Raw genomic sequence first — 16,642 nt, 5'->3', positions numbered from 1 at the left:
TGTTAGAAGTAAAAGGAGACCCGATAAAATACTAGTATAACTTGTAATGTTAAAGTAGACTGTACGAACACTTTTGTGAGATGCATAATCCATTTCCTCACTTATTTATTAAAATATTTATATCAAATGATACATTATGTTGTAGAATAATTAATATTACCTCATGTGTTAATAAATTAAATAAATGATATTGTACAAAGTTATTGTTTCTCTCCTTTAAAATGCCTTTTTTACGGGATGTAGGAACATTTTCATGCCTGACTGTACGTAATATGACAGAAAGGCAAAGAAAGTAAGTTATTCATTGAAACATAGGATTACACATGTCCTTCTTAAACCTTAATTCCACATTTTAAGTTAGTTTCCTGATACTAAAATGTTACTAGAAAATCAAACCTATTAGCAATTCGTCAATCCAATGTCGTGTCAATGAAAGATTTTGGTTTCCACATTATAATTATCATGACTTATATCACTGTCACGACAGTAATGTGACAATTTTGATTTTTTGGCAACAAACTTTATCATTTTATAAATAATATGGTTGAAGAATCGCTACAGTGTCATAACAGTTTATTGCCACATGAAAACGTACCCTATATCCCGTCCCCTTCTTTGTGTCTATAATAAAAATAAATGCTTAAGTCAAAAACTGCAGTAGAAACACATGTTTTTGGCTAACCTCTTTTACAGCATGTTAGAAGAATATGTATACTTGTTAAAGGTTTTTATATTGTAAAAAAATGGGAAAACAAAAAAGAGAAAGAAGGAAACCTAGGAAAAATCCTATCGGTCTTCCGTCTGTTAAAGATTTCGAATCTGCTAACGCCGAAAATATAAATGACGATCGAGAAACTGCATTGGAAAGAGTATACGAAGAAGTAAGATATCTTTTAAATTCTTATTTAAGTCTACCAGTATAAGCTTTATATATTCAATAAATATACAAGAAGCAACAAAATGTATTACATTATGTTACATTATATCAATGGTTCTTCGCTTTTTTTTCCCATGGACCGGTTTTGGTATTCTACCGGAGCTCATGAATCCTTTTCAATGTTGATAATTTTTTGTGATATCAAAATTGCTCATTTATAGTTAATATTTTGACAATGCTAAGAAATAAATCAAAAGTTTTTTCCCCAATGTTATTTATATAGTCTAAATAATTTTTGTTGCTCCTTGTACATTTACTGAAAATATAGAGGTGACTGTATATATATTCACATAGCACTAAAATGTATATTTACTTTATAAATATAGATACAGTCTGGTAATATCGAAGAAATATTGTCTGGATTGCAAACACTGGAGTCAATGTCTTGCGAATCGATGCTTGCCGCACAAATAGCAAAAGATGGAATTGCTAAAATGGTAGGACCATTGCTTGTCGATCACAATGTACTTGTAAGAGCTGAAAGTGCTAGTGCTTTAAGATGTATTGCAGATAATGGAAAAGAAGAAGCATACAAGAGTTTACTTAAAGATGACATCATGACCCCACTGTGTAGTTTATTGATACAAGTAAGTTTGAAAAGTATTCAGTTTTTATATGATTGTGTTATTTAATACTTTATTTATTGTACATAGTATTATACAGACTGGCAACCAATACTTGACCAAAATGAAATAAATAAAGTAAATGATGAGAAAGAAGCATTTATCCAAGCAGTCACATTGTTATGGACTTTGTGCGAGAATAATGAATGTGCAATAAAATATGCAAACAAAGAAGATCTTGTTTCTATTCTAATAAAATTTTTTGACATTACCGTTTATGGTGCTGACATTGTTACAGTGACTGTTCAATGTTTATTGTCTTTGTCAGAAGATAATTCCACTGCTATTAATAAACTTAAAAGCTGCGAAGATACACTTCTTCAATTGTTAAATGTAGAGACAAATAATACTAATGCCTCTGATATAATGTGTCTTAAAACTGCTATTGCAGGACTTCTAATTAATATATCTAACTATGTGGAGAATAATCCTATGAGTACAGTTTGTAAAGCAATAGCTGTACTTTCTGAAACACTTTCTGTCGATTGCAAACAACTATTATCTAATTTATCGTCAATTTTACCTTATGAAAAAAATGCTTTCTCGAATACCGCGAAAAAGAAAGTACGAGATAGTAGAAGAATGTTTGGCGCGCAACAACACGCGCTTGAAATTTTAGCCAATTTATGTTCGGAAGAACAGGAAAGTGATAATGATTCTAATTTGGACGATTCAGATTGTGAGACCAACAGTATAGATAATGCATGTTTGGATAACAAATTATGTAACATTAATTTATCTCTACCTTTAGAAGTAATTGAAGTTTTTAATAGTTGTAACATAATTAAGAAAGTATGGGACAAGACTATAGCTGTAGACAAAGATACAACAGAAATATTGGAACAAAATGTGGAAGGAAAAGCTATTTTACAGCAAATGCATACACTAAACTGTAGAGCTCACCTCTGTTTAAATAATTTAATATCTAGTTTGGAAGTTGATGTTCTTGGTGGTATGGAAAATATATACAGGTAAAATATTTTTAAGTGTTTCATTCAAATTACAATTTTAATATAAAATATGACAAAAAATGACAATCGAACTATGTTTTCGTATTTTTAATTTAGAATGTGGGTTGATATTGGAACAGTTGTGTTTAAAGATGCAAATCCAAACGATATTGAATTATTGGAATCTGCTACTGCAGCTATGAGGGCGGCTCTTCAAAGATTATCCGAGGGAAAACCAAATATTTTCAATCAATTAACATTAGCCGATATTCAACCAATGTTAAATGGTGAACAGCAATGCTCAAATGCTAACGTTCGAGCAAATTTAATAAGAATAGTGGGAAATCTTGCTTTAATCTTAATAAATAATTGTACTTCCGAAGGTTCTGAACTAGTAAAAGTAAGATTTATAATCTTATATTGGAATTGGATTATGAATGATTTTTCACAGTGGAAAATATTTTTTTAGCTTATGTCTACGTTTTTATTAAATACTTGTACGATGGAATCAAAGGCTTGGGTGATGGCTGAATCTTTGGACGCAATAATGGATATATACTCGGAAGATGAGAGCAATCGATTAGCGAGTGAAATAAATTTAGTAGAAAAATTACACACTCTTGTACCACTCTTTAAACATAAAGTAAGACTTTTTTGTTTAAGCCATATATTTGAATGTATAAAGTGATTATTATCTATTTTTTATAATTATAATTGCTTTTTGTTTTGTTTAAATAGGTGCGACAACAAAAGAAAACTCTAAGAGATAACGTTGCAATAGTGTCTACAGTAAACACAAACATCACAAGATTTATAAAATATAAGGAAAAACAAATAAAAAATGTTTAAAAAATTAATATTGTCCAATAAATTTTAACTTTTCCTTTTTTTTTGCAACATGCACTAGATGATCTTTATAGAATTTCGAAACAAGCGAGTAGCGAACAATATGGCGCCAACATCAAATAATAATGCAAAAATAATGCCCAAAAAGTACGTACTTTGGCATTTGCTTAAACTATGGCCGTCATTACACAAAATCATAAAATATTACAACTACTGATAGTATTATATTTTAAACCAAGGCAAACTTTTCTACCTTTTTCAGTCTTTACGCAATACTTTATTTTTGTTCAAAATCAGAAGTTTTTCCAAAAATTCCATTTTTTTATAAATTGAGAGTGATATAACAACTCTGCTTGCAGATTCGTGCTCAGAGTGAGAAACTCTACAAAGATCAACCAATGCATGTTACGAAAAGAAATTCGTATTGAACAGTGTAATTGGAATTAATTTTACTATCATATTTTTATGGAACTTTGACTATTTTTTTTTTTTTGCCACGAAATGGTAGTTCATTAAGGACTGAAATAATATGTACACTATAAATATGTTATTTATGTGATATAATATTTTTATGTAATTTTTATTTTTAACAATAGGGTCTTCATTAAAGATAGTTGTGTATTATAAGGAAACCAGGATTGGTGAAGTTTTCGTGTTATGTAATGATAACGCCATTGAATTCTACTATTGCCATGAGACGTAAGAAATGAATTTTGTAAATATTACAAATAAAACGAAATTTTTTTTGCAATATTTTTAGAATTAATTATTTCCTCCATGCAATTTAGTTCAGATCAAATCTAGAATAGGAACCTGTTGAATGTTCCAAATAATTGATAGAGCATAAACAAGATAAAATGTTTAAACTTTATTCTGTATTAATAAATAATGAAAATACTAAATAAATGGGAGACATCTACGATCACATGATAATCTATGTCCAAAGTTGACGAAGACTTATTGTTTCATCATTGTATTAAGGCTCCAAGTACATAATACATATACTTATCACGCTTATTAACCCTTTGAAGTATCTACAAAGAGCAATTGTTATTGGATTTTAAATGAAAATACATGGTGTCAAAAATATTTTAGATACATACATAATTTCTTCGCAAACCACCGACCGTGTAACCGAAACGTCGATCACGCAATGATAACGATGCATCAAAGGGTCAATGAGACCTCTAAGTATTAAATAAAGGCACATGTACACAATGTCTACACAGTCTTTAAAGAATTTTTCGACTAAAATCAACGGAAGTACCATCATCTTTCCATTTAATTTAAAAGCCGAAACGATTCCATAATGTTCTATACAATTCATAATCGAAGATAGACATTTTAAAATGACTTCCCTCTGGTCGACTCAAGATTTCTTCGATCTGCGACTGGAGTCGCGCTCGATCGATTATCGTTCAAACTCAAAGCACTGTGCCTTCTCGGTTTTGGTATTGGATTGACATCGTCGACGATCTCCGGTTTTTGTTTAATAGGCTCGGAAATGTGAAGCTCGATCACTTTCACCGGTTCTGTGGACACAGCTACAGGAACAGGAGGATCATTTAATCTCACAACGTGAATGTTCTGCTCCCTCGGGAATTCCTTAAATTCTATTTTAATCGAATCTTTGCCGTTCTCGTCGTCCACCATATTTTGGAAAAATTGTCTACGATTAGCTTGAAGCGACTGTCTTGTATTCCCATGCTGACTATCCACACTCTTTTCTTCCGACGATTCTCTGGAAGCATTTTTCGTTTCAAGAGCTTTTATTTGCCTCTCGATTTTCTCGATCTCCTCCTTTACAGAAAAACTATCGCTTCTGGACAATGAACCAGAAGAGCTCTTACTTCTAAGGCAAACTTCCTCTAATTCAGACGGCAGATTCACTTCATCGACGTCTTTGATGATTTCTACATTCTCCTGAGAAGTTCTATGGTATTCGACTTGTACAGGATCCTCAGAATCCACTTCCTTCGTCTTTCCTTTATCCTCTGTTGTAATGTGTTCGGATTCAGTTTGTTCGGATCGTACAGAATTTTCTGTATCTTCTGCTTTATATTTTGTGGTCTCGACAGGACTATCTTTTACCGTGACTGTTTCTAGCGATTGCGTATCGCCTGAAATAGATTCTATCGACGTTTCATTCGCTTCGTTAGCTCCCTCGTCCAAATTTTTACTCTTCTTCGTCATCTCGTCGATATTCTCGGTAACACTTGCTATGTCCTTTGGTTCTACTATCTGAAGTTCGATGTTGGGCACTTCGGTGTTCTTCTGTATAACACATCAAACGAAGAAGACTCAATGAACGAACCAACAATTGAACCAAAGTTTCTTACACTTACCTCGCTAGTTTCCAACTTTTCTAAACGGCGTGGTGGCTGCGGCGCTCTTCGTTTTTTCCGACCGTACGCACTCATCGTACTCCCAACAGAAATGCAACTGTTTATAGAGAGATTGGACTTTCTGACGGCATCCTGAGTGAACCGCTTGAAAACGTAATCTTCAGGAACGTTCTCGTTTTCGTCACAAAACGCGGCGTCGCCTGATCGATTCGCTTCGTCTTTAGAATCCAGTGTACCCGCGTTCGTCCTTTGCGACGATCTGTTACCGAATCTGCGCCTGTAAAATTGAACTTTTTAACCCTTGAAATTTGAAATTGAATTATATTTCAAATCTCTGATCAAGAAATGATCCTTATTCTCATAAACTCTGCACGAAATACGAATGCTTACAAAGGAGGTATGGGCGTTCTTTCTTGTGTTTTCTCACGTAGAGTCACATTTCCATTTTCTTTTGGCGTTTTATCCTCGTAATCCAATGGTGGAATCTTATCGGTTGGCTTTGGACTCACTTGACCAAATCTAGTCAAAAGAATGTGTAAATGTATCTGACTAATAACGATCAATCGTCAGTTTTAAACAAATTATTTATATTTACGATTCGATTCATACGTTCTAAGTTATCTCTAGAATAAATATACAATGGAGTGAAACAAACCCTCTATTTATATTGTGGCTGCATGCTGAATGGAGGAAGTATGTAAACGAGATAGCAGAAGGAAAGAAAGGAAAAGGAGAGGGAAGCAGCGTTTCATCCAAGACCTTCTAAATGGGACTCATCAAAGTAAGGTAATTCCAGTAGGTCCTGCTTTAGACGCTAGGATATTTAAAAGTCAGTCGAGGAGTGTATACAGGGTGTTCGGCCACCCCTGGGAACAATTTCAATGGGAGATTCTAGAGGCCAAAAAAATAAGACGAAAATCAAGAATATCAATTTCTTGATTGAGACTTCGCTAAAAAGTTATTAAAAAATTAAATTAAAAAATTTCAAATAATTCTGGAAAAATTATTTTCGGTTGCGGAGGTCAATTACAATCATTTTTGGTAAATACACATACCCCCGAAATCTTACGCACCTTCGAGAAAAAAATTCAAATAGGTGCATAAATTCGATAAAATTAAAACATTTCAAATCGTTCTGAAAAAATTATTTTTGGTTGCCAGGATTAATTACAATCATTTTTGGTGAATACACATACCCCTAAAATCCTACCCACTTTCGAGAAAAAATTCGAATAGGTATTGAAATCTTTAGACGAAATTAAAAAATTTCAAATCATAATAAAAAATATTATATTTAGTTACAGGGGTCAATTACAAGCATTTTTGGTGAATAGACATACCCCTGAAATCCTACGCACTTTCGAGAAAATAATTCTTTACCGAAAGTACAATGTCTAACCATGAATATTAATTTCCCTGAATTCGGCGAAATTGAAAAGTTTCAAATCGTTCTGAAAAAATTATTTTTGGTTGCAGGGGGCAATTACAATTATTTTTGTTGAACAGACATACCCCCGAAATCCTACGCACTTTCAAGAAAAAAATTCTTTACCGAAAATCTACTGTGAGTAGATTTGAAATTTCGTGCGAATCTTTAAAACGTCGTAACTCCTGAACGGATTGGAAAATTTTAATTTTTCAAAATGTAAACAACGCGTATTTTAATGCAGAATATGTAGAAGTTCTAACAATATTGAAAAAGTTGATCCTTGACTTCGTAAAGTGAGAAAAACCCCCTAAAACTGGTCCAATATACAAACGGCCATAACTCCTACAATAGTAAAGGTATCTCAATTAAACTTTTTTCTGAAGCAGAGCCTATGGGTACCTACAAAAAAGTATGAAACAACTTTTCTGTAGAGCGTCAAACAAATTTTTAAGAAAAATCGACAAGGAGGATAGGGTAGGTGCTGAAATTTTTTGGCAAAAAAAAAATTTCAAATCGTTCTGGAAAAATTATTTTTGGTTGCAGAAGTCAATTACAATCATTTTTGGCCAATACACACAACTTCATAATCCTACGCACTTTCGAGAAAAAAATTCTTTTCCGAAAATATAATGTGAGGTTAGAAAGGTTGCCCTGAAATTTCATGCAAATGTTTAAAATATCATAACTTCTGAACAAATTGGAGGATTTTAATGTTTCGAAATGCAAACAATGCGTATTTTGGTGAAGAATATGTAAAAATTCTAAGAATATTCGAAAAGTTGATCCTTGACCCCGTAAAGTGAGAAAAACCCTTTAAAAATGATCCAATTTTCAAACGACCATAACTCCTACAATAGTGAGTGTATCTCATTGAAATTTAGTCTGGCAGTAGAGCTCATGAATACCTACAAAAAAGTACTAAACAACACTTCCATGCGGCGTCAAACAAATTTATTAAAAATGAAAAACGAATTTTTAAGAAAAATCGATAGGGGGTAGTTGCTGAAACTTTTCGGTGAAATTAAAAAATTTCAAATCGTTCTGGAAAAATTATTTTTTGTTGCAGGGATCAATTACAATCATTTTTGGTGAATAGACATACCCCCGAAATCCTACGTACTTTCTAGAAAAAAAATTCTTTAGCAAAAATATACTGTGTGGCCAGAAATGTTTCCCCGATGCGTATGTTTAAAAAATCATAACTTCTAGACGGATTGAAGGATTTTAATCATTCAAATGCAAACAATGCATATCAATAAAGCTTTAGAGCCTTAGAAAAATGATCTGTGATGAGAACTACTATCGCGCGCACACAGCTGTTCGCAGATTGCCGTTCTACAGGCGGAACTTTAAATGTTAATAACTTTTTAACGGAGCCTCCATCAACAAATTAGTATTCTTGATTTTCGTCTTATTTTGGTCTCTAGAATCTCACATTGAATTTTTTCCCAGGGTAGTCGAGCACTCGTGAGAGAGATAATTTGCGCGTGGCCCTCTGTTGTCGAGTACAGTAGGTGTCGCCACAATATGATCTTGTCGAGAGACAAATAGTTCATATAATAAAAATACGTGCATTTGTTCATGTAACAATAAATTTGTACATTACTAAAATTCGTTAAAATATTACGAGCGTCCATATTGAAAATACAAGCCGTATTAGGTACGGCTTATATTATTATTTATGAAAAAAATAAATTAGCAAAGGGGTGGATGATTTTCAGTGCGACCGATTGTACATTGACGGTTCAATCTGACAATTTCTTAATTTTATTCACCTTCTAGTAGGTGGTTTGGGTGTAAGGTCACCCATAATGGATGCAGTCGTGTCCTGTGGGCTTCCATCATAGATCCTTGCAGGATCACCATTCACGGTTAAACTCGAGCTGTATCTCGATGAATTCTCTAAAGTATACTTTCTTCTTCTCGTTAAAGTGCCAAGGGCTTCGTCGAACTCCTGTTGATCCTTTGTTGGTTGCGGAGGTGCCATAGGTTTGGTGTAAGGCTCTCTTTTATAGGTTGACGACACTGTTGATTTCAGAAATTATTAGACATTACGAGTTTATTAACAAGATTTAAAATGTGTAATCACCTGTAGTGATGGTAGATCTTTTTTCTTGGTTTTCCGGCTTCTCATCTTTCCGTTTGCCAAACAGCCCACTCCTGAAAGCAAGCGATTGACGCTACTATTAGAAAAGAAAAAAGAGACAAATAAATTAGTATGTAGTTTGAATGTGCGTCAAACGATAATTGTGCCACTCGCTTAGTATTCAAACGTGTTGAGAGATCTGTGTCACATTTATACGCTGTACGAGATGATGAGATTCTGCGCGTCGCCACGCTCTTAACCCACAATATCCCACAATTAATATTCTCAAATGGACTAACAAGACAGTATTTACAGTCAGTCACTAGTACGCTTTCGATTTCTGAGCTTTATATCAGGATCGGCGCAAAACGGGTTCAGCGGGTTTAGCGGGTTCCTCGGAACCCGGAGGGAGGGTTAGGTTTTTAGGTTAGGTTTTTAACGAAAATTTTGTGGTAAATTTTTCAATACCCTACGCATAGATATCATACGTGCATAATACATTAAATTGTAGAATTCATTAACTATAGTCCGAAACGAGGTGGGAATATTGCTTTGATAATGTAAAAGTTGGGTGACATGATTTTTAAAAAGCTACAAAAATTGATTCTCAAGATTATGTGTTAAAGAAAATAAATCTAGACGGGACTCTTGAATTTTAACGAGGCTGTAAAAATAAGTTCCATGACAAATTATGGGTATACTAGTTTTCAATTGTCTAAAACCAAAGTCTCGATTTCGTGGACAATTTGAGATGTTAGGTCTGGCAGTCAACGTGTTAAGTTCCCCAATTTCGAAGTGCTTTAAACGAAATTCCTAACAGGACATCAGACTGCACATTAAAAAGTGAAATTTTGCCCATGGTACGAAAGATAAATAAATTTTGAATGTATAGTCAGTTCGTATCATTTGGTACGAAATATTATCACAAGTTCGTGTCGTTGGCAAAGTTTTATAGAACCAAAAAATACATATAGATCTAACTACAAAGTATTTAAAAGAACTAAATACATTTTTTGAAAACTGCTGAAACGAAAAATTTCCAAATGCCGCCATGACAGCAAAAGAATTAGATATAATACCAGACTTAAAATTTTCGTACACAGATAAAAAAAGAAAATTTGTTGATCGTAAAGGAGAGAATGAGTCAATAACTAACAACGAACAAAACTTGCGTGTACATTATTTTTTGAAGATAATAGATGCTGTGTTAATATCATTTAAAGATAGATTTAAATTACATGAAATTCATCAAAACATTTTCCTTTTTTCTATACATAAATGAAAGTTGTGAGTTTGGACGAGAAATATTTATTCAAATATAAAAATTTGCAACTTTATTTGAAAGGAGATCTTGACAGAGTAGAAATATTTGAAGAGATTAAAATATTCTAGTCGATAAAGCAAGAAAATTGTTCGAGTCTTGACATGATGAAATATATTATAAAAAATGATCTTTCAGAAGCATATCCAAATTTATTATTTACGTTACAAATCATGTTAACACACCGGTAACTGTAGCTTCAACTAAACGTAACTTTTTACAACTGAAATTAATAAAAAATTATCTTCGATTAACAATAAGCCAAGAAGGTTTCACATTTTTGGCTATTCTTTCAATAGAAAGTGAAATAACAAACATGCAACATAATATGCATAGTATTTTGATTTGCTATGATTTGTATATACATATAGGGTGTTCGGCCACACCAGGGAAAAATTTTAATGGGGGATTCTAGAGGTCAAAATAAGACGAAAATTAAGAATACTAATTTCTTGACTGAGGCCTCGTTAAAAAGTTATTAACAATTAAATTCAAAAATTTAAAATAGTTTTGGAAAAATTATTTTCGGTTGCGGGGGTCAATTACAATCATTTTTGCTCATTATACATACCCCCGAAATCCTATCCATTTTCGAGAAAAAAATTCGAGAAGGTACTGAAATTTTTCGACGAAAAAAAAAATTTCAAATCGTTTTGGAAAAATTATTTTTAGTTGCGGGGGTCAATTACAATCATTTTTGGTGAATAGACATACCCCCGAAATCCTACCCATTTTTTAGAAAAAAATTCGAGAATGTGTGAAATTTTTCGACGGAAAAAAAAAATTTCAAATCGTTTTGGAGAAATTATTTTCGGTTGCGGGGGTCAATCACTTTTGGTGAATAGACATAACCCCGAAATCTTGTACATTTTCGAGAAAAAAATTCAATACGGCCGGAACTTTAAACGTTAATAACTTTTTAACGAAGTCTCCATCAACAAATTGGTATCCTTGATTTTCGTCTTATTTTGGCCTCTAGAATCCCCCATTAAAATTTTTCCCAGGGGTGGCCGAAAATCCTGTATATGTACGCGTACTTTGTATTTACAATAAATAATTTCGTATTATGAAATAGAAGTATAAAGGAATGTTCTCTTTTTAGGAAAAATGTCTGAACCTGCTTCATATTATTATGTACATTATTACATAAAAATGTATTACATTATGTTACATTAGACTACATAAGTAACATTAGGAAAACACTTTTGATTTACTTCTTACTACTGTCAAAATATTAAAAGATAAAATAAAAAAGAGTATTTTTTGATATCACAAAAAATTTCAGCCACAAGGTAGACATTCAGGAATTTCTTAATTTAAATCCGTTAAATACTGCCATATTTCTATGCAATGTTTTTATACAATAACCCATGTTATCTGATCATGTCAATTATTTAATACACAAGGTGTTCGGTCACCCCTGAGAAAAATTTGAATATGAGATTCTAGAGGCCAAAATAAGACGAAAATCTTCCATTAAAATTTTTATAAGAATCACCATCGCCAATTAGAAGAAAATGAAACACCTTAATTGCTCCTGAATTCTATAACAAATACCATCGACATTACGCTTAAGAATTTTCATTTTTCATTCGCAATAATAACTGCTATACAGATAGAAAATAGTATAATGTCGAACGCACATTTACTCCAAGCAAAAAAGCAGTTCCAGTTACGATTCGTACTTGAACTGTGAACGCTAACCGGGACATAGATCCTGCTGGCGCAAAAATCTTAACGACATTGTATTAATCAACGACACGAGCTTACAGGTAGAACAGACATCGAATAACAAACAAAGCGATCCAGTGGACGTGTCGTCATACGTATATCGAGATCGACTGACGTCAAGTATACTATTTTCTTATTTTACTCCAACGATGTCGCAAGAAGATGAGTTTTATGACGAGGATCGAGACTTTAGACGCGGATATTCGCTAGGCAATACCGTTAACGCCATCCAGAGATAAAACCTATACCAAACAAAGGATAACAAACAGCCGGGGGTGATGAACCGTCATTAAGCGAAGCTTTGACAAATTGTTGCAACGAGTCGCCGTAGACAAAGAAAACCTTCAGCACGGAGATAAATTTCGAGGACTAATCCATGGTTATCGAAATGCTTGTGTAAGTGGATGTAGCGGATTACGAAGTCCAAACGTGAGATATCTTTTCAATTCCTTGTCTGGGAGTGGAAAACAAACACAGCGCTGAAAATACAGTTATCGAAAAATGTATTCATACGATGCAATACATTCAGTTTAACACTAGGTTTACGGTACGCGTCAATTTGACGCATTCAGATTCTAAACTTAACGTTATAGGACTCATAAATATTATTTGTTAGCAATTTATGTTGAATCGAATTGATGTAATGATATGGATGTATCCTCTAATTAAAAGAAAAACTGCATTTTAATGCAACTGTCAACGTAGCGAATTATAATAAAAATATGCGCAACGAGTGTCCATAGACCTAGTGTTAAACCATAATGGTGTTGAAGGTTGACTAAGAAACTCTTAAATTTTTGATTAACAATATAATATATTTAAACGATAGTTTCTAAATATTGCACAATTTGCAACAAGACGTGAAGTACAGTAATACAGTAATGATTCTTAAAATGAACATAACTCTTCGGCTAATGTCACAACAGAATGTTCGTACGTTCCTTCTTAAGAGGATTAAGGCAATATTTCTTTCCGGAAAATCCATAAATATGTATCAGTAAAAATTTATAAATTATATAACATTGAAACAACTTTATTGTAATTATTTATTTTGATTTAGTCAGAATTCACTGCATCTGATTACTATATATTATTAAATTATTAAATAACTTAACCTGGTAAGTAGCATATTTTTAAGAGTTTCTTTCTAAAGTAAATAAGCTGTGGTCTTTGAATGGCAGTTGGTGAGATCTGATAAAGAAGTCAAGCGCGTCAGCGGCTTTTCACAAAGCATTGTGTTTCACGCCTCACTGGGCTCTAAGGGGGATTCCCAAGTTGAGAGGGATAGAAATGTTCAATTTACGAATAATGTTTGGGACTGATTTCAAGAATTACTACTATACAGTTAAATTGCATACGAAAACTCGTTCAGTTTTGGGGGTATACATACAATTAATTTACTAATTAATTTCCTAAAAATTCCGAGAGCATCTCCCCACATTTTATTTCTTCTTCCTTGGAAACAGCGAATACAAATAATTAATAAATTGGATTTAGCTGGCTGATTTATTCAATCCGCAGAGGTAACAGTTGCGGTGGTAGTATTTTTAATTATTTGTATTCGTTCCTCGACGTATCTTCGATGCACATCTTGCTACCTACCCGACACGGTGGCTCTCTTAGTTCGGACGGCCCTGAGCGCGCGGCAGGCAAGCGCCGTGATTCGTCAGTGTTTTTCGTTAATAATTCAAAAACGAAGCTCCATCCGACATTTTTGCAAAGGAAATTGTTGTTCAGAATCGTCTCAGCTACCCCACATTTCCAGCTCTTACACTATTTACGGGACACCCTGTATACAGGGTGTTCGGCCACCCCTGGGAAAAATTTTAATGAGGGATTCTAGAGGCCAAAATAAGACGAAAATCAAGAATACCAATTTGTTGATGGAGGTTTCGTTAAGAAGTTATTAAGAATCAAATTCAAAAACTTCAAATCGGTCTGGAAAAATTATTTTCGGTTGCGGGGGTCAATTACAATAATTTTTGGTGAATATACATACTTCCGAAATCCTACCCACTTTCGAGAAAAAAATTCGAGTAAGTGCTAAAAGTTTTGGGTGAAAAAAAGACTCGAATCGTCTTGGAAAATTTATTTTTAGTTGCAGGGGTCAATTGTAAGCATTTTTGGTCAATAGACATACCCCCGAAATCCTACTCAGTTTCGAGAAAAAATTCCTTACCGAAAATATCATTTCTGGCCAGAAATGTCTGCCCGAATTTTCATGCGAATCTTTAAAACGTCATAACTTCTGAACGGATTCGACGATTTTAATGTTTAAAAACGCAAACTACGCGTATTTTGGTGGAGAATATGTAGAAATTCCAAAAATATTCGAAAAGTTGGTCCTTGACCCCGCAAAATGAGATAAACCCCCATAAAAATGGTCCAATTTTCAAACAGCCATAACTCCTACAATTGTGAATATATATCAGTGAAACTTTTTTCTGAAGTAGAGCTCATGGGTACGTATGGGTAAGTTGTCTAACACTTTTCTGTAGGTCGTCAAATAAAATTACTAAAAATGAAAACGTAATTTTTAAGAAAAATCGACAGTGTGTAGGAGCCCAAATTTTTCGATGAAAAAAAAAATTTTTAATTAATTCTAAAAAAATTGTTTTCGGTTGCGGGAGTCAATTATAATCATTTTTGGTGAATAGACATACCCCCGAAATCCTACCCACTTTCTAGAAGAAAATTCGAAAAGGTGTGAAATTTTTCGACGGAAAAAAAAAATTTCAAATCTTTTTGGAAAAATTATTTTCGGTTACGGGTGTCAATTACAATCATTTTTGGTGAATAGACATACCCTCGAAATCTTGCGCATTTTCGAGAAAAAAATTCAGTACGGGCGAAACTTTAAACGTTAATAACTTTTTAACGAAGCCTCCATCAACAAATTGGTATGCTTGCTTTTCGTCTTATTTTGGCCTCTAGAATCCCCCATTAATATTTTTTCCAGATGTGGCCGAAAGGAAGGAAGAGGATGATTCTTGGATCCTTAGTAATAAGGAGGGATGGAAGTCGAACTTGTACTTTGGACTAGAAAACGCAGTGCGCTGAGTAAGATGTTTTGATCACGGGTATTCTGACTCAAAGCAGATATCTTGTTTATAATATTAGTAAGTAGAATGTTAATCCTCCAACAATGATTTTAGTTGTAGAACGCTAATTAGCTATGAAAGTAATATAAGAAATTAGGAAATTAACTCATCTTTCAGATAATATGAATTTTATAATGACTTAAATGAAAATGCAATAAATTTCAAACGTCGAAAAGAAATCATAAAAATCATCGAAAAAGTAATCATACAGTGTTGTATATTGACGAAATATTCCCGTTACTTCGAATTCGCATTTTCTGTTCTTTCATAATGGTGAAAGGAAAACAGTGTTTCGAAAGCACAAAGTAATCAAGAACGAGCGGAAGACAAAATATTTTTCATAAAAAATGATGAAGATAATCTCGTTTAGTTTCTCTAGTATTTCCTACTTTTTAGTAATTATTCCGAAGGATACGTATTTAAAAACATCCTATTTATCGTGGGTGAGATGTTTCTACATAGCCAAGAATTGGAACGTGACTCACAGTTATGCAGGAAACGGTTCTCACATTATTCTGAGCACTATAATCAAAACTAAAAGTAAACTGTACGCATTTGATTATCGTGTTGTTGAAGTCAGTTTCGATCAACATTCAGACCGGAACTGTTTCTTTCTAATGCAAATACAACACGAAGCGGTATTTCCTTGCGAATAAGTATTGGAATTTCAAAGAAAATTTCCTGGAATTTCTACGAGTAAAATCAGTCAGAAGATTCAGAATACTGGAACAGATATAAAAATGTTGTTTCGATAAAATTGATGGGTCCACATCAGAAATCACATTATCTTGTACATATCTACTTTGGTACATTATTTTTATTTCCATGACGTTAACATTTAATATGAATCCATAATCTTTTCCTGTCTAATAAAAATTCTATCAAAGATATAGATCCAACCAAAGGTAGACTCGTTGATATTAGAACCAAAAATTTGCTGGAATTTACATAAAAAAAGGCTCCGATGTTCCTTGTAAGCTTATCTTCGCCTTGAAGAACGATCTGCGCAAGTTCTTATTCTGTTTGGTGCGTTATGTAGCAATGCTTGGATAACTGCGAATCATTTTCGATTGGATAAGTGAACGGTAGTCATCCCTACTACTGAGAGGGGACTCCCCTTGACATGCAACGAAGCTCAACGCCGAACGAATCGCGTAGTGTAATCTGATTTGGGCTCGAATACCGGTGAAACAATAATACATAGTATATAATGCAAAGATGAAACTTTTACCAATGTATTTGTGAGAATTTTCCGATTAAAATAAGACCAAAC

At 33.3% G+C, this 16,642-nt stretch overlaps 2 protein-coding genes across 4 annotated transcripts in view; one reads left to right on the top strand and one right to left on the bottom strand.

Annotated features, from left to right (window-relative positions):
- Positions 1-538: 538 nt before the first annotated feature.
- LOC143344638 (HEAT repeat-containing protein 3) lies at positions 539-3,483 on the top strand. 2 transcript variants are annotated; one of them, XM_076770886.1, is made up of 6 exons: positions 539-881; positions 1,264-1,524; positions 1,591-2,531; positions 2,628-2,910; positions 2,980-3,153; positions 3,249-3,483. In XM_076770886.1, exons 1-6 carry the CDS (start codon positions 744-746, stop codon positions 3,357-3,359), a joined length of 1,908 nt encoding a protein of 635 aa, XP_076627001.1. In that variant the 5' UTR covers positions 539-743; the 3' UTR covers positions 3,360-3,483. The 2 variants fall into 2 exon arrangements, with proteins under 2 accessions (XP_076627001.1, XP_076627002.1); XM_076770887.1 differs by lacking the exon at positions 539-881 and having other exon boundaries at positions 1,356-1,374; positions 1,448-1,524.
- A 719-nt stretch (positions 3,484-4,202) lies between these two features.
- The window catches only part of LOC143344639 (uncharacterized), a 51,760-nt gene continuing 39,320 nt past the window's right edge, over positions 4,203-16,642 (bottom strand). For both annotated transcript variants that reach the window (XM_076770889.1, XM_076770888.1), the window contains exons 3-7: positions 9,220-9,290; positions 8,906-9,155; positions 6,092-6,220; positions 5,702-5,978; positions 4,203-5,630 (exon numbers count right to left, since the gene is read on the bottom strand). In XM_076770889.1, the coding sequence (XP_076627004.1) occupies positions 4,701-5,630; positions 5,702-5,978; positions 6,092-6,220; positions 8,906-9,155; positions 9,220-9,290 (1,657 nt within the window). In that variant the 3' untranslated portion in view covers positions 4,203-4,700. The remainder of the gene's footprint in view (positions 5,631-5,701; positions 5,979-6,091; positions 6,221-8,905; positions 9,156-9,219; positions 9,291-16,642) is intronic.

Source organism: Colletes latitarsis, chromosome 8 (assembly GCF_051014445.1).
Source record: "Colletes latitarsis isolate SP2378_abdomen chromosome 8, iyColLati1, whole genome shotgun sequence".
Taxonomy (NCBI): Eukaryota; Metazoa; Arthropoda; class Insecta; order Hymenoptera; family Colletidae; genus Colletes; species Colletes latitarsis.
This window is presented reverse-complemented; position numbering and strand designations above follow the sequence as displayed.

What these genes read in the sequence shown, in the direction of transcription:
- LOC143344638 (XM_076770886.1), top strand. Translation starts at nt 744, where the DNA reads ATGGGAAAACAAAAAAGAGAAAGAAGGAAACCTAGGAAAAATCCTATC. An exon ending in TGGAAAGAGTATACGAAGAA is followed by an intron (nt 882 to 1,263) that starts GTAAGATATCTT and finishes TTATAAATATAG; the next exon opens with ATACAGTCTGGTAATATCGA. An exon ending in TGTGTAGTTTATTGATACAA is followed by an intron (nt 1,525 to 1,590) that starts GTAAGTTTGAAA and finishes TATTGTACATAG; the next exon opens with TATTATACAGACTGGCAACC.